Raw genomic sequence first — 24,785 nt, forward strand, 5'->3', positions numbered from 1 at the left:
TTGGGTTGTAGGGAAAGAGAAGGGGTCAAGGAAGATGGGGTTTTTTTTTTTTTTTTTAATAAGTGTAAATTATTATTTTTTAATAGAAAGTGGACCTCGACCTCAAGCCACGTCAGCATTTAACAGGAAAGAATTGACAGACAACTGACATAAGGTATGACATTGCAATAAATTCGAAGATAAAATATGATATTGAAATTGTTTAAAGATGGAATATGAAACTGTGATTCACTCAATATTTGAATTAGTTTTATGTACTTTACCCAATTTGTATTGAATTATGCATGGGCAGCAATTCCAAACGGCAATTGCAACAACATATGCATGGGCGGCAATTCTCTGTTAAACCTTCTTCTCTGCGACAAAGGCCATCTGACCAAACCCTCAAATCCCGCCACCGCCAAAGCCGTTACCACCACCATTCTCAACCACCTCGACTCCGGCCGTCTCCGAAAAGCCGTCTCAATCCTCTTTTATGCCCCATTCCCCTTCCATTTTTCTCTATACGCTCGACTCTTCCAGCTTTGTTCCTCCACCGGCAGCCGTGCCATTGTCGAGGCCCGCAAGGTCGAGTCCCATTTGTTTACATTCTCCCCCACCCCGCCGGTGTTTCTAGTGAACCGTGCCATCGAGGCCTTTGCAAAATGCGGGTCTTTGGGGGATGCGAGGGAGCTGTTCGAGGAAATGCCTCAGAGAGATGGGGGATCTTGGAATGCTTTGATAACGGCGTGCTCACAAAGTGGGTCTCCTGAGGAAGCCTTTCGCTTGTTTGTGAAAATGAGTAGGTCAGGTTTTTTGCCGAATGAGATTACGTTTGCTAGTGTTCTTGGCTCCTGTGCTGCTGTTTTGGCGCTTTCGCTTTCGAGGCAAGTTCATGGACTAATTGTCAAGTATGGTTTTGGCGGGAATGTGGTTATAGGGAGTTCACTTGTTGACATATACGGGAAATGCGTGATTATGGATGATGCCTGTAAAATATTTGACGAGATTAAGAACCCGAATGACATTTCATGGAACATAATCGTGAGGCGGTATCTGGAGATGGGTGAAGGAGAGGAGGCAATAGTTATGTTTTTCCAGATGTTTAAGGCAGCTGTAAGGCCACTTAAGTTTACCTTTTCTAATGCTCTTGTTGCTTGTTCGAGTATTTCTGCACTTGATGAGGGGATACAGATTCATGGAGTTGCAATTAAAATGGGGTTCGATGACGATGAGATTGTTTCAAGCTCCCTTATCGATATGTATGCTAAGTGTGGGGATTTAGAGAGTGCCAGTGCAATTTTTGACCAGCCCAATTCAAAAGATGTGATTTCTTGGACTTCAATTGTTTCTGGGTATGCAATGAGTGGACAGACATGGAAGGCCAGAGAGCTCTTCGATGAGATGCCCGAACGCAATGTAATATCTTGGAATGCAATGCTGGCCGGGTATACTCGCTACTCCCAGTGGGAAGAGGCAGTGGATTTTCTATTTTTGATGCGGAACACAACCAATAATATTGATCAGGTCACTCTTGGGTTGATCCTCAAGGTGTGTGCTGGCCTTTTGGATGTGGAATTGGGGAAACAGGTGCATGGATTCATATACCGGCACGGTTTCTCTTCCAGTATGTTTGTTGGCAATGGCCTTCTTCACATGTATAGTAAATGTGGGAAAATGAGAAGTGCCAAAACAGTCTGGTTTCACCAAATTAGTCACTGGCGGGATAGAGTTTCTTCAAATGCTTTGTTGAGTAGCTATGCTCGTCGTGGCCGGAGTGAACTAGCTATGACAATTTTCTGCGGGATGCAATGGTAGGAAACACCGGATTAGTTTACGTTTTCAATTCTCCCTGCAGCTTGTGCAAATATTTTTGCTCTTGAGCAAGGCAAACAAATACACGGTTTCATGATCAGAAATGGTTACACAATGGATGGTGTGGTTAGAGGGGCTTTACTTGTCATGCATTCCAAGTGTCGGTCTATCTACTATGCTATCAAGGTTTTCAAAGAAGGGGGTTCGCGAGACGTGGTTCTGTGGAACTCCATGATTTTTGGGATGCTGTCACAACTACAGTTAATGACTGCTAATGATATGCAAACAGGAGCTGACAGCACTTCGCCAACTTTGATGTGCCTATTTTATGTGCTTGCACGTTGGAAAGTCACCGTTTTGTTTATCATTGCAAATCAGGGTTCAGGAGGATACACCCTTTCTCCTCTCTTTTTTCCTGTATGCTTCGCTTCTGATAGCGTTGCATTAACCGATCTATCTTGTAACTTAGTACTTAACTGATGCAGAAACAGGCAAACAAGAATAGTAAAGGCTTTGCTAGCAGCCATCTTCGATTCAATTTCTTGCGTTGAATTACTGTTTTATTGATTTGTTAAAAGTATTTTACGAAGAACATTCGTAAGAATCTAAGCATAAACAGCACGCATTTTCGAGTACGGTTGAGGGTCAAACTTCTAAGGGTTGTCTGGTGTTCCTTCTAGTTCTAGCGTTCAAAGAGGTCCTAATTTTGAAATCCCCCTCTGATTGATCAAAAATAAATAAATCAACCAAACATAGATTATAAGCCCCAACCCTAACCTTGGCAAGATCTTACAAGATTAAAGGCATAACTTGTAAGCAGCCAGACATGGCCGTAGCCACATTGTTTACGACAGATGTGCTCCCTCTATGCACCGAGCTCGAATTTCCCAATCTCCCTTTCTGCAATTTAGTCTAGTTTAAAGCAGGATGAAACACTTGACAAAAACTGGATTCTACTGAGGAAACTTCCACATACTATGAGTCCATTGCGCACCACACATTTCTTTTCAAGTTTAAATAAGGTGTAATTGAGACTCTGTAACCAAGTTTGAATACAACTGTATCTCAATTGAGTTAACCATCTACGGCTTCTCTTTTATTCCAAGCTTGTCTACTGCTTTCCCTTCCTATTCTCTCCAGATTCCACTTCAACTGCATTACAGCAGTTCTACTTTGGCATCCTGTTTGATCCGGAGGGCCAAAAGTACGATGTCGCCTCGTGTAATACCAAAATTGTATGGGAAGAAGATTAGTTTATTGTCAGTGAGTGGTGAGATACATATAATTAAGAAAAAAACAACTTAGTTAAATCTCAATATAAAGAACAAACTCTTTTAGTCTCTCATGTGCCTCTTTGTTCAAAGTTTTAAAAGGCGCTAGTCAGGCGGCAGCCAAAGGTCTATAGCCTAGACGAGGCCTAGGTGGATTTTCTAATTATAATTAAATTTATTATATAACATAGAAGAGTGTTAAAAGGTGATAGTCGGCCGCCTAGTGCTTTGGCGGAGATTTTTAGAACAGTGCCTCTATAAAATCTTGTATGTTATTTTTGTGTTATTTATCCAATCCTACAATCACAAAAAGAGTGTGAACAAAAAACAGTATGTAAAAATCACTTTTTTTTAAGAGCATTTGCCGTTGCATAAAAAATTTATGGGAACTTTAACAAAAAGCTCCTGGTACTGTTTACTTTAACGAAAAACCATATTTTTACACTAAAAAGTCAATCCTGGTACTATTCATTTTACCCTTTATTTTGTCCTTATCGTTAAAACTCAAAATTTTCAAGCCATTTTCATTAGTTTTCCTAAAATTTATAACTATAGGACCCTTTTGTAGACCCAATTTCACAAAAGTAATGATATCTATACATTTATTTTTACCTCTCAGACAATCTTTTAATTTTTAACTGTGTATCAAATGATATGAAAAAGGTTAATGACGATAGATTAACAACGATGGGTGCGCCAATAGCACTATCAATCACAAAACTAACGGCAGCCAGGAACGCTGTCCTTTGCTTGCGCGCGAGGCAAAACTTGCTTAAAATTGTTAATGCTTTTCACATTTAAGGCGTTGTCGATTGGTTTTTTACCGATCGGTAGCTACGTAGATGGAAAAAGAAGGAGCAGACCCAGCAGCAAAATCACCCGGCAATACGGTACGGTATCACTGCTTAAACCCTGCATTGCCCAAAAACAACCATCTCTGTATCCATACAAGCACTGAGTTTGCATGCACTCGTACTTTAAGCGGCTTCATGGATTTCATAAGACCTCTCTTTCCTATTATTCTCGTCAAATAGATCACTGTTTGTCACTAAAGTCTGTAAATTTTGTGAAAATTATACACGCCCAGTTGATCAAAGTAGGGTTTAACAGCCATACTTTTCTGGGTAATCGTTGTCTCGATGTTTACTTTCGATTTGGTGACACCCTGCACGATGCATTGAAAGTGTTTGATGAAATTACCGATAAGAATCTTGTTTCGTGGAACATTTGCTTAAAGGGGCTCGGTCGATTTGGGGAGATTGAAAAAGCCCGCCATATGTTTGCTGCAATGCCTGAAAGAGATGTAGTTAGTTGGAACTCGATGATTTCGGGTCATGTTTCCTGTGGGTTTATTGATAATGCATTGGAGGTTTTCTCACAAATGCAAATCGCTGGCGTGAGACCTAGTGAGTACACATTCTCAATTATGATGACGCATGTGACGTCTGCTTGTTATGGTAAGCAAATCCATGGTGATATGATTAGGAGCGGTATGAATTTGTCAAATGTGGTTCTTGGGAATTCTTTAATTGACATGTATGGAAAGCTTGGTTGTGTGGATTATGCTTTTGGCGTGTTTTTCACTATGGAGGAGGTGGATGTTATCTCGTGGAACTCTTTGATTTCGGGTTGTCATAGATCAGGGTATGAGGAATTGGCACTAGATCAGTTCTTTTGGATGAGAGCCACCGAGTATGCACCTGATGAGTTTACAATATCAACTGTGATCAATGTTTGCTGTAACTTGCTTGATTTGGAAAAGGGTAAGCAAACATTTGCATTCTGCTTCAAGGTGGGATTTTTTTCTAATAGCATTGTATCAAGTGCTGCTATTGACCTGCTTTCGAAATGCAACAGATTAGAGGGTGCAATCCGGCTCTTTGAAGAACTGGATTGGTGGGATTCAGCCGTTTGTAATTCCATGATTTCAAGCTATGCACAGCATGGCTGTGGGGAGGATGCCGTGCAACTGTTTGTGTTGACCTTGAGGGAGAACCTAAGGCCAACTGAGTTTACACTAAGCAGCATGCTAAGCTCTGTGTCCATTTTTCTTCCAGCAGAGCCGGGTAGCCAAATTCATTCTTTGGTTGTTAAGTTAGGTTTTGAGTCAGATGCAATTGTTGCTAGTTCACTTGTTGATTTGTACAGTAAAGCTGGATTGGTAAATTATGCCATGAAAATATTTTCAAATATGGGCGTGAAAGATTTGATAACTTGGAACACCATAATTATGGGTTTGGCTCACAATGGTAAAGTGTTCAAGACCCTGAGCATTTTCAAGGAATTGGTTAGCAAAGGTGCTGCACCAGATAATTTAACACTAGCTGGAGTTTTAATGGCTTGCAACTTTGGGGGTTTTATTGAAGAGGGGATGACCATATTTTTAACAATGGAGAAGGAATATGGAATCATACCTGGGGAAGAGCACTATGCTCCCATAGTAGACTTGTTGTGTCGAGCTGGTAGACTCAGAGAAGCAATGGATGTACTTGCAGCAATGCCTTATGAACCTGGTTCTGTGGTATGGGAATCGATTCTTCATGCTTGTGTTATTCACGAAGACTTTAAACTCACTGAAAGAGTTGCAAAAAGGATGATGAAGTTGGTGCCACAGTCATCTCTACCTTATTTGGTACTAGCTAGGGCATATGAAATGAGAGGAAAATGGGAAAGCATGATTTGGGTCAGGAAATCCATGAAACTTAACGGGGTGAAGAAAATTGTAGGATGCAGTTGGATTGGGATTCAGAACCATGTATATACCTTTAGCGCAGAAGAATTACAGCCTCCAAGAGGCAAAGACATTTATTTGATATTGAGATCACTGTCATCGGAAATGGAGGCTGAAGATTACACTAATATCTAACAAAATTAGTGCTGAGACGATAAAAAGTGAAGACAAGCAACAGAGTAAGAGTTCATCTCCTATTATTGATCCATACAGTTAGGGATATAGTCTGTCCAATTTCATTTAACCATAGTATATCAAGTATTTGTAGAACACGAAAAATTGATTTGAATCTCTTTGTACTGCTAGAATTGTGCTAATTTGTGGCTGAATCAATATGCTAACAAAATGTCCAGGTCTCGGATGTAATTGTTTTTGTAGTGAAATTGCTAGGCTGACGCCTAATGAATTACTTGTACCATGCTGCAACTCTGTTTACCATTGTTGAAACTTGAAATAGCAATGCAGTCCATTGAAAATAAATAGTTTTGAGATGTTCCAGAGCTCCTAGTTTCAGATAGGACTAGCGACGGTGGCTTATGGGCCCAAATATGGGTTTGTCAGCCCCGGATGCAAGTTACAACTAAATGCCGCAGGTGCGTGTGGGCAGAAGTTGTTAGCGTTACTCTTTAGATGATTGACAGCCGAAGGCCAAAAAGCCGAAACATGCCCATTTGAAATGGAAAGATGCTTTGGTTTGTCACCAGTTTTTCTGGTTATTGCCTTTAAGCATGAAGGGTGCCTGCCTCTGATGAAGGCTTTATGCTCAGCGGCAGAACGTGAAGATTTTGCATACTTGGAACTGCATGTGATAGCCTTGGCTTGGACTAATTGTAGTAGAGATTGATTTGGATAGGCTTGGCTTGAAATTAGTTGTGTCCTACGTTTGGTGTGTCGTATGGAAAAGAGACAGGATAATGCTGCCATCCTCAACCAGGCTGCCCCCTCCAACCACACTACCAGCCATGACCCCAAACCGCCCTATACAGGCATCCCCTCCCCCACCCAACCCGACCTTCCCCTCTTCCCTCGAAATATGCTACCGGTCGAAGGCGAGTGATACTGTAGCGAGTTCAGCAGGGATGAGCTCCAATGTTCGTGGTGTTTTCTAATTTTGTGTCCAATGTTCGTGGAAAAGAGACATCGTTTTTCAGTTTTCAAGTTTTCAGTTTTTGTTTAAACAGAAAATTTGTTTCGTAATTATTTTCAGTTTTCAAAAAAATAAAAATTGAAACCAAAAACTAAACGGCTATTTGTTTTTAGTTTTTAGTTGCAAATCTGTCTGGTAACTACTTTCAGTTTTCAAAATGAGAATTGAAAACTGAAAGCAAGACTAGTTTTCACCTTTTTATTTTCAAAAAACTGAAAATAGTTACCGAAGGTGAAAACAAAAACTGAAAATTGAAAACAAATTTTTTTATCAAACAACCTCTAAAAATCGAAAATGAAACCGAATGAAACCGAAATAGTTATCATACGGTCCCTTAGGATAATGCTAGGAAGATCAAATTTTTAAATCAAATTTGCAAACAAAATTTTTTAAGTTTTGTTCTCCCCAGTGTTACTCCTTATTTAATGCTAACTAATCTAGTTCTTACACCTAGTTTGGCCTAAATTTTTTTTTAATGCTAACTAATTTTGTCCTTACACCTAGTTTGTCTAAATTGCGATTAAATAATTTCATTCCAATCCAAGTTAAGTTAAACAAAGGAGCCATTTAAAAAATAGAATTCTTAAAGAATCATCAAAGTATGAAACCATTTTGATGCTCAATTCTCCATCGGGCACATCGATGAAATCAAATATGGATATCAATTTTTTAATTTAAAAACATAATCAGTGATCCGGATTAGTTCATTTTTTAATCAAAATTCTGAAGAGAATCAGCATGATCCTAGATTCCCATACAATTAAAAATTTAATAACATGTAAAAATAGATCAAACTTAAACAGCAAATGAGATGAGATTAAAAGTTTTTTGGTTTGTTGTCTTGTTTTTTGGATGGTTCATTAATGGTTGAAATGGCATATAGCTTGATCTACATTGGGTTCCAACGAGAGAGGAGATAATAAACGGACAATTATTGCTCGGCTCCTTACTTGTACAAGTTATCTATCTTTTAATAAACAAAGTTGTCCATTCCTTTTATTATCGTTCAAATTCATTTATTTTGAATAAATTTTCTAGAGGTAATCTTTAATCGACGATAAAAAGAATGAATGACTTTTATGATGTCATTTGTACGGCAAAGCGAACCAAATGTTGTAACTAAATTTAATTTATTAGTAACGATCAAGAACGTACACACGTTGAAAGAAAACTTACAATTGTAACCACATTAGGAATAAAGTACAATTACTTAGTCTCTAAGGACTCACGTTCAACCAACATGAAAGATAATATTGCAAGTTGTAGTGCTATCATTTGATGATCTTGTAATGGTCGAATAAAAACTGGGTATCAGTCACCTTAAACAAACGTCGAACTTCTTTCTAACAGTCATTTGCCATGCGAATGAAACACAAGAAACACAAAAACCACCCCCTAAACTCTAAACAACAATTGGTGCTTAAAGATACAAATTTGTGCAGTAAGTCATAGTCGGTACAAAGGCTCTTCTTGACAGAGTAAAAGAGCGACCACAACCATAAAAACCATTATCAAATAAAGCGAAACAGCGGAGGGCAATCATATGTTGTATGGTGACGTGGAACCCATGTGGGGCTCACAAAAATGAAGTGGACATTGAGTGGAGACCCAAATATTGTCGGTGTTTTTATTGCATGCATGTAGCAACAACGTATGCATGCCCCTTAGACGGCGGGACATGACTCAACGACACAAAGATGAGTCCCCAACCTTTCGGGGCGACCGATGATTTAGCAGTCCAAACACTAGCCCTTCAAAAGCATAATCCAACACGGTGCCAGTCTGCCAGAGTTTCTCCATTGGCTCCATTGAAGACGACGGTAACTTCCCCACCATGGCAGAAGAATATCCATGGAATTTATTCCTGCTCCCCACTGTGAAAGCTTAAAAATACAGAGTAAAAAAATGGAAGAAAACTTTGCCAGAACTCCGAACCAAGCTTGCCATTGGCCAACCAATCAAAATCCCTTTTGGGGTTTATTCGTATACCGATTTCCAACTGCTAAATCATTCCACAATCTTCCTTTAAATAGCATCTTCAATTTTCACCACCATAACATTCAAAAGAAAGCTTCAAATTGGTGTTGTGTGTGTAATATTCTGTAAATGGCGAGCCCTCTGACGCCATCCCACGTTGTCATCGCCTATGACGCCACCAAGGACCGCGGCGTGCATGAGCTTACACTCGCAGTTGACAGTCTCCAGAAGAGGGGTGACGTTTTGCATTCAGGGGATACCATCATTATGCTTGGAGTTTTGCACAAGGTAGTCCACCCCAGTAAGTGTTTGATGAATTGCCTCGCTGAACTGCACTTTTTTTTATTGCTTTTTATTCTTGTTTTCTCCTATAATGGCATGAAATATTTAATGGGTTTTTTAAGAAACTTCTCTTATCACTGCCTATTTACTTATAAATTCATATCATTAGTTGGATTGGATGGTTAATAAGATGCAAACAATTAAGGGTTTGGGTTATGAATCTATATTTGAATCTTACCTACTGGAAGATCGTTGCATTGCCATCATTGATCCTACTTGCACATTGAAATCTTTTCTATCTAATCATGATTCATTTCTGGAAAATGCATCTGTGCTCGTATATATTCAGCAACTTATGCTATCAGTAAAATGATCTGAAGATATGAGTACTGCGGTTATATGATAATGAAGTCTGCTTCTTTCTGAAATGCGGTACCCGTGCTTCTTGTATCTTTGTTGGGGCAGTGGGCTTTCACATAAAACCATGCGCAGATTTTTTGGAAACCAGCATTCGTGCAGTGGAGGAAGAAGTTACAAAGAAAGTTGACATGTATGTTAGCATGCTTCTTGAAAGTGCGAGAAAGTGTGAAGATCAAGGGGTACAAATTCTCTGAAGCTAAGCATTGCTATTTTAATTGATTGTTAATCTGTGCTTTCATTTTGTTCCTGCCTTAACATAGTGTTGGCTTTCTCTCAACCAGATAGTCTTAACTCAAGACATCTTTTTTCCGAGATTGCAGAAAGATCATTTTTCTTATCATGAATTACATTTTGTACTGCTTGTAACATTACAATTCACATGATGACTATGGATGTGCCTGTTCTTTTTCATAGTTATAATGAACATCACCTGAACAATAAGATATGATTGCTGCTTCTATTTTTGCTCACCTCGCTAGTTTCCCTGCTGTAATCAGGTCAGCATTGAAGTCAAAGTTACTGCTGGTTTTCCCGTTAAGCAGGTTATTTTGCAAGAGATTATGGCCTGCAATGCAGCTTGGGTTATACTTGATAGGTACCTCTGCTTGTGTATATTAGACTTCACTTGAGTTACAGTTGATATCAGATCTGTTTGGCTCTTTCATGATTTACGAAACCCATTCCTATGTAAATGATTTCCGCTCACCCATAACTTCTATTCTTCACCCTTTTAGATGATTAAGGAAGTGAATGACATATTATATTCATGCATAAGGTACGGTGGGTCTTATATATGAATGGAAAAGGGATCCATGCTTCAATGATGCTGCAATAATTTAATGTGATTGCTAATTGAAAGAGAACTCCGCCTATGTATCTTACATTGCCGGTCCCAAGCCCGGATAAAGGAGGAGGGGGAGGGCGTCAGGTAGTCGACAGCCGGCACTCCATGATCACGTCGAATCCTTATGAAAATGAATCCAGAACAAAATCGCGCTAAAGCTAGGGCGTCACCCGTAAGTGGCGCGCTGTGTGGCCCGAGCACAGTGATAAATGAGCAAGGGTCGCTGTATCTCCATCGGCACCCGGATGCAGTGTTAAATGAGCAAGGGGGCCATAGAAACTTCTTTTCGAACGACTCCACTCAAAGTTGTTTGGGAGCATATGCTCCTATCAACTTTACACGGGACACACAAAAGAAGTACTTTGATCCTATTAGACGGGGGAGGGTGAAGAAGCTAGGACAGAAGGGTAGAGTTCAAGAGAGCAAAATGCGTTTAGGAACGTGGAATATAGGAACCTTAACGGGAAAATCTATGGAAGTAGTGGAAGTTATGGTGAGGAGAAGGATAAATATTATGTGCCTACAAGAAACTAAGTGGGTTGGTAGTAAGGCAAAGGATCTAGAAAACTCAGGGTTTAAACTTTGGTATTCGGGCACAAATAGAACGAGAAACGGTGTTGGCATCATCGTGGACAAGACCTTGACACAAGATGTTGTAGATGTCAAGAGGGTAGGAGATAGAATCATGGCAATCAAGATTGTAATAGGACAAGAACTTATCAATGTGATTAGTGTGTACGCACCTCAAGTAGGGTTGGATAAGAGTTCGAAGGAGAAATTTTGGGAAGACCTTGGAGACTTGGTGCAAGGAATTGCTCAGACGGAGAAGTTATTTATAGGAGGAGATTTAAATGGACACGTGGGCAGGGAGACAGGCAACTATGGAGGTTTCCATGGTGGCCATGGTTTTGGGGAGAGAAACGAGGATGGGGAAGCTATCTTGGATTTTGCAATGGCATATGATCTCTTCTTAGCCAACACCTTCTTTAAGAAGAGAGAAGAACATGTGATCACCTACAAGAGTGGGTCGTCAAAAACACAAATAGATTTTCTCCTAATGAGGAAAGGAGATCGTATAACTTGTAAGGATTGCAAAGTTATACCAGGAGAGAGCGTGGCTAATCAACATCGCTTGTTGGTGATGGATGTACATATCAAAAGAGTGAGACAAAAGAACAAAACTTGGAAGTGCCCAAGGACTAGATGGTGGAATCTAAAAGAAGAAAAACAAGTCATTTTCAAAGAGAAAGTAATCACCCAGTGTGTGTGGGATAGAGAGAGGGAAGCTAGCCAAATGTGGGATTCCATGGCTAGTTGTATTCGAAAAGTAGCAAAAGAGGTATTAGGAGAGTCCAAAGGTTTTGCCCCACACCAAAAGGAATCTTGGTGGTGGAATGAGGAGGTACAAACAAAGGTGAAGGCTAAGAAGGAATGTTGTAAAGCCTTATACAAGGATAGGACCGATGAAAATGGTGAAAGGTATAGAAAAGCGAAGCAAGAAGCGAAGAAAGCTGTGAGAGAAGCTAAGTTAGCGGCTTATGACGATATGTATAAGCGACTAGATACCAAAGAAGGAGAGTTGGATATCTATAAATTAGCTAGAGCAAGGGAAAAGAAGACAAAGGACCTAAACCAAGTGAGGTGCATCAAGGATGAGGATGGAAAGGTTCTTGCTACAGAGAACGCGGTTAAAGACAGATGGAAAGGTTATTTTCATAATCTTTTCAATGAAGGACATGAAAGGAGTGCTTCTTTAGGGGAGTTGAGTAACTCAGAAGAGTGTAGAAACTACTCTTTTTATCGTAGAATCCGGAAGGAAGAAGTGGTTGTAGCTTTGAAGAAGATGAAGCATAGAAAAGCAGTAGGCCCAGACGATATACCAATCGAAGTGTGGAAAGTTTTGGGAGAGACAGGTATAACATGGCTCACTGACCTTTTCAATAGGATTTTGAAAACGAAGAAGATGCCAAATGAGTGGCGAACGAGCACTTTGGTGCCTATCTACAAGAATAAGGGTGACGTACAAAATTGCATGAACTATAGGGGTATTAAGCTAATGAGTCATACAATGAAGCTCTGGGAGAGAGTCATTGAGCATAGATTGAGGCAAGAGACACGGGTTTCGGACAACCAATTTGGGTTCATGCCAGGGCGCTCAACCATGGAGGCAATCTATCTCTTACGAAGATTGATGGAAAGATATAGAGATGGGAAAAAGGATTTACACATGGTCTTTATAGATTTGGAAAAAGCGTATGATAGGGTCCCAAGAGACATTCTTTGGAGGATTTTAGAGAAGAAAGGAGTACGAGTAGCATATATCCAAGCTATAAAGGATATGTATGAAGGAGCAAAGACTGCCGTAAGAACTCATGAAGGACAAACCGAAAGCTTTCCCATAACTGTAGGATTACATCAAGGCTCATCCTTAAGTCCTTACCTTTTTGCGTTGGTAATGGATGAGTTAACAGGACATATTCAAGATGATATTCTTGGGTGTATGCTTTTCGCAGACGATATAGTGTTGATAGATGAAACTCAGGAAGGGGTAAATGCAAAGCTTAACCTTTGGAGAGAAGTGTTGGAATCTAAAGGTCTTCGCCTAAGCCGATCAAAGACAGAATATATGGAGTGCAAGTTCAGTGCAAATGGAGGCCAAAACGAGTTAGGGGTGAGGATCGGAGATCAAGAAATACCAAAGAGCGACCGTTTTCGTTACCTAGGATCTATCTTGCAAAAGAACGGAGAATTAGATGGAGATCTCAACCATAGAATACAAGCTGGATGGATGAAGTGGAAGAGTGCATCCGGCGTGTTGTGTGACCGCCGTATGCCACTAAAGCTCAAGGGAAAATTTTATAGGACGGCAATAAGGCCAGCGATGCTGTATGGCACAGAATGTTGGGCGGTGAAGCATCAACACATACACAAAATGGGTGTAGCGGAGATGAGGATGCTTCGTTGGATGTGTGGGCACACGAGAAAGGATAAGATTAAGAATGAGGATATCCGGGGTAAAGTAGGAGTAGCCGAAATTGAAGGCAAGATGAGAGAAAATCGGTTACGGTGGTTTGGACATGTGCAACGAAGGCCTACTGACGCTCCGATTAGAAGATGCGACTATGGGACAGAGGTTCAGGGCCGAAGGGGTAGAGGAAGACCTAGGAAAACTTTGGAAGAGACTCTAAGAAAAGACTTAGAGTACTTGGATCTAACGAAGGACATGACACAGGACCGAGCACAATGGCGTTCTAAGATTCATATAGCCGATCCCACTCAGTGACTTGGATTTTCCAAGTCTCCAATCGAGAAGTTTTCCTCACTCGGGAAATTAAGGGAACACTACCCCAACCTACATGCTCCACTCAGAAAGCTTCAACATACAAGCTTCAACAAAAGAAAATTCAAAGAACTTAGCGAAGAAGGTTTTGGCGTATTTAACACAATACGTTGAAATGAAGGAAAACTTATTTATTGATATCCCCGATAAGCTACAAATGTGTACATATACATGAGTCAAAATAAACAAACAAGAGGGAGCCTTCACAAGGGTTGCTTAGGAGAAGTCTCAGCAGTCGGTAGAGCCCCAGAAAGAGAAGGCACCGGAGGGGGATCATTCGGAACCTCAGTACTGGACAGAACCCTAGAAGGAGGAGGCATCAGAGGTTGATTATTTGGAGCTTCATTACGCGGTACAGCCCCAGAAGACGAAGGCAATAAATGCCTTTGGAACAAACCCACAAATCTCTGATGATCAAGTAAAACCTGACCATCAGTTTCCTTCATCTGGTCAAGCTTCCTCTTCATGTTTGTAGCATAGTCATGTGCGAGCCGGTGCAACTGTTTATTCTCATGCTTGAGCCCTCTAATCTCCTGTTTGAGACTCATCACCTCAGCCGCCAATGATTCAACTTGGCGGGTTCGAGCAAATAGGCGTTGGGCCATATTAGACACAGAACCTGCACACTGAACACTGAGAGCCAGCGAATCCTTAACAGCTAACTCATCAGACCGTTTGGAAAGTAGTCTGTTATCTTTGGGAGTGAGAAGGTTCCTGGCCACCACCGCAGCAGTCATATCATTCTTCATCACGGAATCCCCAACGGTAAGAGGACCAGTAGGGGAGACGAAGGATGGGCACCATATGTTGTCTGGAGAAGGCGGGGCTGCCTCTTCAACAAGGTTCAAGTCAAAACGACGGTCGGAGGGGCCAGACATTTTCAAAGGTGTTGAAGAGAGAAGAGGTTGGACAAATCAAGATCTTAGAAGTGCAAGAATGGAGCTTCTACTGGTGGAGATTCAAGTGTGCTTTGGAACTTAATGCCAGCCCCTATAAAAATCTGCACTCGACGGATCTTCAGAAATCGAAGAGGCGCCTGCTCAGAAATCGAAGAGGCGTTTGCTTTCTCAAAAGCTGGGCTGCTTAGAGACCACGAGGGTTGATCTCAGAAATCGAAGAGGCGTTTGCTTTCTCAAAAATTAGGCTGCTCAAAGACCACGAAGGCCGATCTCAGAAATCGAAGAGGCGCTCGCTTTCTCAAAAGCTGGGCTCCTCAGAGACCACGAGGGCCGATCTCAGAAATCGAAGAGGCACCTACTTTTCCAGCCTTGTCAGCACCTGTCACACGCACACTCAGCTTTGCGGAAATTATGGGCATTCTGTCGAAGACTTCTGAGGAAGTAGAAAACACATGAATCTTACTGTTCAATCACCCACTTCCCACACGCAACACTAGCTCATGGGTACCACAGATAACTTTGCCAAAGTTCTCTGCCAAAATTGAGCACGTAAAGCTTGCAGCTCCCACTACATCGCTCTGACCAAGAAAGGTAAAAGAATAGCAAAGAAACAGCACTAACAAAGTTTAGACCCATAAATTTTGAAGGTCTAGCTACCATATTATTACCCACAAGGGTAAAGGAACAGTACCACTGCTGGATAATTGGAAAGTCCCTGTGTGTCAACCTCTGTGCTTCGTGGCAAGGTAGACTAGTAAACATGCCCAACCTTTACTCACACTCGAGAAAACACTACCAATAAGATTGCTTGCTCCAAAATCGAAGAGGCACCGTCCTCCGAATCTCGAGAGCCAGACTCCCAACATGACTACTTTCTCAAAAATCGAAGAGAGGGTAAAGGAACAGTACCATTGCTGGATAATTGGAAAATCCCTGTGTCAACCTCTGTGCTTCGTGGCAAGGTAGACTAGCAAACATGCCCAACCTTTACTCACATTCGAGAAAACACTCCCAACAAGATTGCTTGCTCCAAAATCGAAGAGGCACCGCCCTCCGAATCTCGAGAGCCAGACTCCCAACATGATTACTTTCTCAAAAATCGAAGTGACACTGCTCCCCGAATCTCGAGAGCCAGACCCCCATCATGATTGCTTTCTTAAAAATCGAAGATGCATCGTTCTCCGAATCAATCGAAGAGACGCTCGCTTTCTCAAAAGCTGAGCTGCTCAGAGACCACGAGGGCCGATCTCAGAAATCGAAGAGGCACCTACTTTTCTAGCCTTGTCAGCACCTGTCACACGCACACTCAGCTTTGCGGAAATTATGGGCATTCTGTCGAAGACTTCTCGAGAGCACAGACCACTTTTTCAAAGTGCTCTGACAGAGTTAAAACATGTGAAGCTGGCAGCTCCCACTACCGTGCTATGACCAAGCAGGGTAAAGGAATAGCATTACTACTTGTTGTTAGGGAGACTCCTATATATGTCGACCTCCATCCCCAACGGACAGGCAGACCTGCAAAAATGTTCAACCCTTCCTCATATTTGAGAGGGCACTCCCAACGAAGCCTTTCGAAATATTCAGCTTTCTTTCCCCCCGATAATACCTTTGCAAACAAGCTATACTAGAGCAAGAATATCTCATATCATCAGGGTTAAAAGCAAGAGTATCCCATATCATGCTTTTTCCCTGTCTTTTCCTTTGGCCTTGTTGTTCCCTGCAAGACAAGGAGAAAGAGAGCAATCAGTCAGCACTTGGAATCAAGCTTCCAGCCAGGAACTGACTGCCTGGAACCCCTTACCTGATTACTTACCTGGCATTGCTCTCGAGTACTCATCTTCAACATCTTATGTTTCCAGGGAAGATACCGCATATGCTTGAGGAACAGATAGGGCAAGTGCGAAGGATACAAGGAAGCATGTGGAGACAAGCGTAACAGCACACGTGCCGATACATCCATTACTCTGTCAAAAGCAAAAGTATCCCATATCAGCAGGGTCGAACGTACTCTAGATTTGATGGACTTGTTTTGACCCTCAAATTCTTCAGTCGGCTCTGGAGGAAACCAGAAAACCCTCCAGCTCAGTTCAAGAATAAGCCTGTGGAAAGTTACTTCTTCAAAAGCAAAAGTATCCCATATCATCTCTTCTCATCTTTCTTCTCTTTATCCTTCATGCTGCTGCAAGATGGGGAGAAGGTGAACAATCAGCCGGAGCTTTGATTGCTTACCTTGTCTGTCACCTCTTTCAGCAGATCCCCTAGCTCGGCGACTTGGGAGACTCCTACTACATGGTTTGTATCGCGCTTGACCAAGCCTGAAACTACAAGTAAGCTTCAAGTGAAATTGATACATTACCTTGTGCATCTCCACCAGTTAAAGATACCACCCCTGGATGGAGGAAGAGTACTTCCAGAGAAGATGCCACATCTACCTATGAGACAGATAAGGCAAGTCAAGACGATACCACACTCCGATACTTAGAAGTTTCGTGATTACGAGATCATTCTCTCACAATATTTCCTAATGTCATTTGTACTAAATCATTCACTTGTACTCACTAAAGGAGAGCTTGAACCTATGTACTTGTGTAAACCCTTCACAATTAATGAGAACTCTTCTATTCCGTGGACGTAGCCAATCTGGGTGAACCACGTACATCTTGTGTTTGCTTTCCTATCTCTATTCATTTATATACTTATCCACACTAATGACCGGAGCAATCTAGCGAAGATCACAAAAAGCGACCGTTTTTGCTGCCTATGATCTATCTTGCAAGAGAACGGAGAATTAGATGGAGATCTCAACCATAGAATACGACCTGGACGGATGAAGTGTAAGAGTGCATCCGGCGTGTTATGTGACCGTCGTAGGCCACTGAAGCTCAAGGGAAAATTTTATAGGACGACAATAAGGCCAACGATGTTGTATGGCACAGAATGCTGGACGGTGAAGCATCAACACGTACACAAAATGGGTGTAGCGGAGATGAGGATGCTTCGTGGGATGTGTGGGCACACGAGAAAGGATAAGATTGGGCATGAGGATATCCGAGGTAAAGTAGGAGTAGCCGAAATTGAAGGAAAGATGAGAGAAAATCGGTTCCGGTGATTTGGACATGGGCAAAGAAGGCCGACTGACGCTCCGGTTCGAAGATGTGACTACGGGACAGAGGTTCAGGGCCGAAGGGGTAGAGGAAGACCTAGGAAAACTTTAGAAGAGACTCTAAGAAAAGACTTAGAGTACTTGGATCGAACGGAGGACATGACACAAAACCGAGCGCAATGGCGTTCTAGGATTCATATAGCCGACCCCACTTAGTGGGAAAAGGCTTTGTTGTTGTTGTTGTTGTTGCTAATTGAAAGATCACTAGAATTTGGCCCTATCCTATAAAGATCATCATTCCTTGCCTTTGTTGTAGAGCGTTGAGAGAGTACTCCATTTTAGTGCTGAACTGCAAACGGTCATTATACAATTAGTGAAAAATTAAAAATAGATGGGCACCTTCAGATTATCCCTTAAAGATTAATTAGCTAGTTAAACTAAGAATCCCCTTAACCGGTTTTTTTTTTAATCATGTAAATAATATTTTCTTTTGTATATGTTTTCAACTCAAAAGTTAAAACCTTGAATTGAATCAAAACTGGCATATTGGAGAAATTTTCTGCCACAATTTTATTTGTTAGATATCCTTAAATATTCAATTGAATCAATATTGATGCAGTGAAAACAAATGACCATTCCATTTTTTCAAAGAAAGCTCCAATTTGTCGCACTTTCAGTTTTCCTTTCCATTTTTTTTTATATTACCTCTGTGTGTGCTTGTGAGAATGCCTCTGTCAAATTCTCTTTTTTGTTTCGAATTAGCTTCAATTGTAACTTGCAGAGCTTAACACAGGCACCTTAGACGGGATATGAGGTTCTACCTTAAGAAGATACCATGCAAGGTTGCAATAATACAAGATAGTTTGGCTGTGGATGTTGTAAGACCTCATACAACGGATGACACTGATACCATGGAACACAAATTGTTTTTTTCATTGTCCAAGCCTGTTCCACTATCCAATTATCAATCTAACAGAAACAATGAACAGCCACTCAGTGATTCACCTGAAAGTTCTGATATTCAGAAAACCTATTTGACTTCACCTACAGTTAAGTTACGAGACTATGGTTCTTTATTGAATCTAGGGTCTTCCCCTACTCAAGAAAATTCAGGTCAGAAACTTTTTATATTCCTTTCTACAATATTATTTACAAATTCAAGGTATATACTGTTGTTTCTGCAGTAAGGGTTTCATACAGCTGTAATATCGATGCATAAAATCTTAGCCATAACTTTTGGTAGAGAGTTTCATCAAATCATACAAACCTCAAATGAGAAAATTTTTGTATGCTCTATGATCTATCTCTAGATTTAAAAATAGTAACATTATCAGTCTGTATCCTTTGTTTGTCTTTGTTGAATATTAAGGCATACGTGTCTCATTATTTGGAGTTCGGACTTTGTAGGTAGCACAGCAAGAAATCTTGCTTAGTTTCTCCAATATTTGGATTTAACATTTTTTATAAGTTTCTTGTCAAAATGATCAAGACTGATAATGTGTCACATTTGAAGAAGAATAAAGTTATTATTTCATTGCTTGAATGACATATATTCATACGGTCTCTAGAACAAACAGGTCTTTCTAACCATCTACATCATTCAGTTTGAAATCACAAGTAGGTGAAGGCCTTACATCAAACATATGCCTAGTCCACTGAAGGGATGACAAGAACATGGTTCTGTTTATAACAAAGAAGTTCTCAATGCCTTCTTTCATATTCATCTTAGCTTGAAATAATTCATTGCGTCAGGTGTTTGTAGTGACAAAGTATGACTTTAGCAATGACCAGGGCTATAACACTCACTACTGTATAGATTAAGACTATATTTTCTGTTTTCCAGGTGTAAAAACCAAAGCAGACGATAAACACTCCATAGTTCCTCAAAAAATCCAGAAGCAAAATAACGCCTTCCGAGGAAGATGCTCAGATGCCCCAATTCTGTGTTCCATATGTGGAACACGGACTGAAATGTATGTCAAGAATTCTATGACATTCAGCTACTCAGAGATACAGCTTGCAACAAATGATTTTTCCAAGGAAAATTTATTGGGAGAAGGCGGATATGGTCATGTGTATAAAGGTGAGTTTAAGGACGGACAGCAGATTGCAGCAAAGGTGCAGAAAGAAGCAAGTACACAAGAATTTACAGAATTTCACTCTGAGGTCTATGTCTTGAGTTTTGCACGCCATAAGAACATTGTCATGCTGTTGGGTTATTGTTGCAAGGAGAACCTAAATATATTGGTTTATGAATATATTTGCCACAAGTCTCTTGAATGGCACTTATTTGGTAAACTTCTGTTAAAATTTTCCCCAGTATATTTTGTTTTTCATTATTGTTAGTTCTTATGTTGATACTATTACTATATGAAAATGATTAGTGCATCTTCCTTTGTTAATCCTTACTGGCTATATTTGTAGATGAAAAGGCAGCAGTTCTTGAGTGGCACCAAAGACAGGAAATCGCCATTGGAACTGCGAAGGGATTGCGTTTCCTCCACGAAGAATGTCGTGGAAGTCCTATAATTCACCGAGACACGCGACCAAGCAATATACTGCTAACACATGATTACGTTCCAATGGTAAATTAATATGCCATGTTCTTTGTGTGCTTTATATTTGGTTAGCGGGTAATGACGTCAATAGATCAAAGTTCCTTTAAGAATCTGGTTGGGTAGTCTTGGTGCCCTCCAGATTTGTGCAAAAATCTAGAGCAGATCCAATGCTAATGAGCTGCAAGTAAAACTTCTAGGAATTATGTATTTTTGTATTTCTTTCTATCTAGTAGCTCTTTGAACTCAAAAAAAAGGTCATCTTTCAGTCTTCCCTAGTGTAAAAAATATACAGGGGAGGTGTGCATGATGACCTTTTTAGAGTGCTAACAATTCCCTTCTTCCTATGTGCGAAAATACACATTGTGATGCATGAAACATTTCTCTTATTTCAAATGGAGTATTGATATATTTAAAAGAATATTTTAGGAACTAGATACCTCCGACCCAGAATAATGAGGACTTGTAGATTACGTATTATTAATTCTCTTCTCTTTCTTTTCCCTTTTTTCGCTTCTTTTTGTTTTGTTATTTACACACCACCTCCTATCTAAGTTCACCCACATTTCTATCTACACCCCATCCAAACATTTAAATTTTAATTCATTCTAAGAACGCCAACTTTTTTTTTCCTTAAAAACTACCCTTAAACACCAATAAATTCTATCTTCATGCTTTAAACTAGTGTTTTGAAATTTTGAATCCAGAAAAATAATTTCAATAGCAATTACTTGTTATGTTGTGCGTGGTTAATCTGGAAACAATACAGCAATTGAATAATGAAAATAATTGGCACAGATTGCACCTACAATTTTGAGTTTTCGACACCCAAATAGATATTTCGTTTTCACAGCATAACGGTTTTGAAAGTCTGAGGTTTGTTTATTACCTATATATTTGTTCTTCAAATCTAATTTTTGCGTCCTAGGGGTTGTTAGGTGTTTGATCTTCTGTCAATAAAATCCTTTTTCTTCTTGACAGTAATCCTAATTCCTTTTTTGAATTATTTGAGCTGTTTCTTTGCATATGATGATGTTTGCCAACAATCGACAACAAGTGGCATTCGATGAAATGAAGCCAATGCAGCTGTAAAGATTAGGGTGTTTGGAGAAAAATAAGATAGTAATGGTATTCTTTTGTTGGGGGAAGAAGATGAACCATATGTGCTTTTGGTTCTTAGTAAAGATTGGGATTTCTGTGGGTGTAGATAGAAATGCTGTCTTTAAGTTTTGCATTTTTGGCTTCTACTTTTGTTTGACTTTGGAGCATAATCTTTTGTTTTGATCTCTGAAATTAACAGGCCTTGATTGCAAAATCTGAGTAGTTATTATCAATGAATCTGAAGAATATAAAAACTATTCTAGTTAATGGAATGATTTTCTGCACAGTTAGGTGATTTTGGCTTCGCCAAATGGAAGACGGCGAGTAATGACACTGACCAGACAAGGATAATTGGCACACTAGGGTGAGGACTTCTATACGCTTTTTTCTTCATTTAATTTTCACATCCTACATTCTCCGGTCTTGGTAACTTTCACTAAACTTGTGCAAGTAAATTTTTGGTCCTTGTAGCTACCTTGCTCCAGAGTATGCAGAGAACGGTATTGTTTCTGTACGGACAGATGTATATGCCTTTGGCATGGTTCTGTTACAACTCGTAACTGGCCGCAAGATTGTTGATTCAAACGGAGAAGGGCAAGCTCAATCCCTACGGGAGTGGGTATGTTGGGCTTCAAGATGTGTTTTTACATCTTATTTTATACTCACTGGTAAAAGGGCAAAAAGAAAACCATTTTTTACTCAATCTCAGAAAACAGCTGTGCTTAATTCTCTGGGTTCCAATCTAATAAGTCTATATCTGCAAAATGTAGGCAGAACCAATAATCCAGAGGCTGGCACTACATGAACTCATTGATCGTCGTCTAGGAGATTCATATGACACATATGAAGTGTACCTCATGGCTAAAGCCGCATTCTTATGTGTACAAAGAAATCCTGAAATGCGTCCATCAATGCAAGAGGTAATCAAAATTTTACCCTCTGGGTTCTTGTGGTTTTGTGGGAACTATTAGTATAAGAAGTTGGTGCAAGATCAACTCATATACTCTAACCTGGTATGACAACAATGTGACCGCCTTTTTCAAGAAACAAAAAATGCAATGCTCATGAAACACACATAAATATATGTTGTCGTGTTGGTAGTTAGAAATACCGCTGGCGTAAACAGAGATCCTTGTATATCCGACAACAAATGTCTCTATGCTGCATTTCAATACGAACTTAAAAGATTTTCTTCCAACAGGTTGTCCGCGTTCTTGAAGGTGAAAATGACAATTACCACCACCTAGGAGAGCACTTTGCACCTCAATATCTCACAAAGTGAAGGATCCAGCGGCACAGTTTATTTTCATTTCGAAGATGGTATGCTGTTTATATTGTTATATCCACTGTTTCTATCTTCTCATGTACAAATATATGTCGTATTTCATGGCAGTGAGACGCCAGTGCAATCTAACATATGTTTCATTTGGTTCTGTCCCAGTTCGCAGTAGCTTCTTGAAGGGAAAAATTACCATTTCTGCATCCTAGGATAGCAATTCTACCTCGACGAAGACAATGGCACACTAAACTTTCGTTTGACGGCTGAGGTTATTGTTTTTTTCTTGTTTTTCTTGAAGGTGGCTCTAGCTTCTCTGGTTTTGCGTGGTTTCGATCAAAGGAGGCATTAATTATAAGGCTCTGAAAACTTGAACGTACATAGAGTGAAGTTTGTCTATTGATGCCTTAAAAATAAGATCCTTTTCATCTAAGAAATGGATCATCAGTATTACTCTCCACTAGTTTTGTAAAAACAACTACATATATGTAATCTGAATTTCTATGTCCCAGACTTTGTGGTTGTTGCATACTTGCATTATGTTGGATTTATCACAAAAGATTGCACCTTAGCAGGAAGGTTTAGCTCTTAAATGAAATTTAATCGTCAACGATTAAGGGATATGTAATTGGCATTATAAAATAATAATTTTGCATGTTATATGAAGAAAACATTGAAGGAAGAAGTGCATGATGGCATTTGTGGAGTACTAACTGAGGGGATGATTTGAAATTAGTACAATAATTTAGAGGAAGAGGAGTTTCGAGTCTGAGACACAGTAGGTAGAAACCACAATACTCTTGATTAACTCTGACAATAAAAGTTAATTACTAGTGAATATTTATGTGACATGCAATTTTTCTTGAGCCATTTTTTTATTTGGTTGTTTTTGTCGACAGTCTAAACTCCAAAGGAGAAAATGGTGGTGAATTGGTTCATAAATATTTGTTGATGTCTCATGTCTATGAGAATGCATTTTCTCTGTGATCATACAAATTTTGATAAAATACTATCAGACCGCAGTATTAAGTGACAATTCATTATATATTAGTAACTAGAAAAACATATGTTGTTGAAATAGAAACGTTTACATCAAATGCTAACATATTACACAACCAATCCGTTCACAATATGATCTCATTTTTAAAAGCCTCCAACTCAAATTATAAATGAAGCAACTAAATGAAGTGCTCTATTACATTCACGGGGTGCTAATAAGAAACCTACTCACACACAAAGTTTTGTTTCGTCTTATAAGATGTGGACGGTAACAATTTTCTTTCCCATATTTTGGCTTCGGAAACAGTAGATGTGTGCTACAAGCACAAGACCATGGCGACAACATTATATGGATTGATGTGATAATTTGTGAGCATCGTGGATCACCGTTGTTAGTTGCCGCATGCATTCCGCCAAATTTGGAGAATGTGTAGTCGTTTCAGGTGGACAACCATGCATGGCTAGTGACGTCAGTATAATATTAACTGCAACACGCGTCCTCTCATGGGAAGACGGTTTCCAATTTGTTGTCTAGGTTGGACAAAGAAATAGTGTTCGCCATAAACTGTATGTGTCACGTGTGTGAGGTATAATATATCATTAGGGTTATCCGTACTTCCATAGGAAAGAACAAGAGAGATGGATTTTTATAAATATACGGTATACTTCTTATAACTAGAAATTAAGTTTTGACAGATTTAAAGATAAAATTATCATGTAGTTTAGTTGCAAATGACGATTTTGGTATCAAACGACAACAATAGCCATCATCTCTTTGCTGTAAGTGACACTCACTTACGCAACGTTTTTTCATACCAGATAATAATTAAAAGCCGTCTTTTCACCTTGTAAGTGGTATTGATTGTAATCTTCTCCTTATTTTTTTTATAATAAGAACTAGAGGAAAACAGTTTATTCTTCTTTTCTTGTCCTTTGTTATTTTTTAAACCGCATTCACGCGACGGATTTCATGATTGATATGTCAAACACATCAAACATGAATGAGGGAAATCATGCGTCTCTCATGGCAACTGTTTCTAACATCA

General features: G+C 39.8%; 3 protein-coding genes across 4 annotated transcripts; all 3 read left to right on the top strand.

Moving 5' to 3' along the window:
* The first annotated feature begins 206 nt into the window (after positions 1-206).
* LOC103411888 (pentatricopeptide repeat-containing protein At3g26540) lies at positions 207-2,332 on the top strand. The gene has a single exon (XM_008350503.4). It carries the CDS (start codon positions 253-255, stop codon positions 1,795-1,797), a length of 1,545 nt encoding a protein of 514 aa, XP_008348725.3. The 5' UTR covers positions 207-252; the 3' UTR covers positions 1,798-2,332.
* A 1,434-nt stretch (positions 2,333-3,766) lies between these two features.
* LOC103411889 (pentatricopeptide repeat-containing protein At1g43980, mitochondrial) lies at positions 3,767-6,250 on the top strand. Its single transcript, XM_008350504.4, has one exon. The coding sequence runs from the start codon at positions 4,030-4,032 to the stop codon at positions 5,929-5,931; it is 1,902 nt and encodes a 633-aa protein (XP_008348726.2). The 5' UTR covers positions 3,767-4,029; the 3' UTR covers positions 5,932-6,250.
* A 2,336-nt stretch (positions 6,251-8,586) lies between these two features.
* Positions 8,587-23,251, top strand: LOC103411890 (probable serine/threonine-protein kinase PBL7). 2 transcript variants are annotated; one of them, XM_029109053.2, is made up of 11 exons: positions 8,587-9,208; positions 9,668-9,801; positions 10,120-10,217; positions 18,602-18,921; positions 19,652-20,101; positions 20,233-20,393; positions 21,752-21,828; positions 21,936-22,083; positions 22,235-22,384; positions 22,666-22,784; positions 22,906-23,251. In XM_029109053.2, exons 2-10 carry the CDS (start codon positions 9,751-9,753, stop codon positions 22,744-22,746), a joined length of 1,536 nt encoding a protein of 511 aa, XP_028964886.1. In that variant the 5' UTR covers positions 8,587-9,208; positions 9,668-9,750; the 3' UTR covers positions 22,747-22,784; positions 22,906-23,251. The 2 variants fall into 2 exon arrangements, with proteins under 2 accessions (XP_028964886.1, XP_028964885.1); XM_029109052.2 differs by having other exon boundaries at positions 8,637-9,221.
* Positions 23,252-24,785: the final 1,534 nt, after the last annotated feature.

Source organism: Malus domestica, chromosome 10, assembly GCF_042453785.1.
Source record: "Malus domestica chromosome 10, GDT2T_hap1".
Taxonomy (NCBI): Eukaryota; Viridiplantae; Streptophyta; class Magnoliopsida; order Rosales; family Rosaceae; genus Malus; species Malus domestica.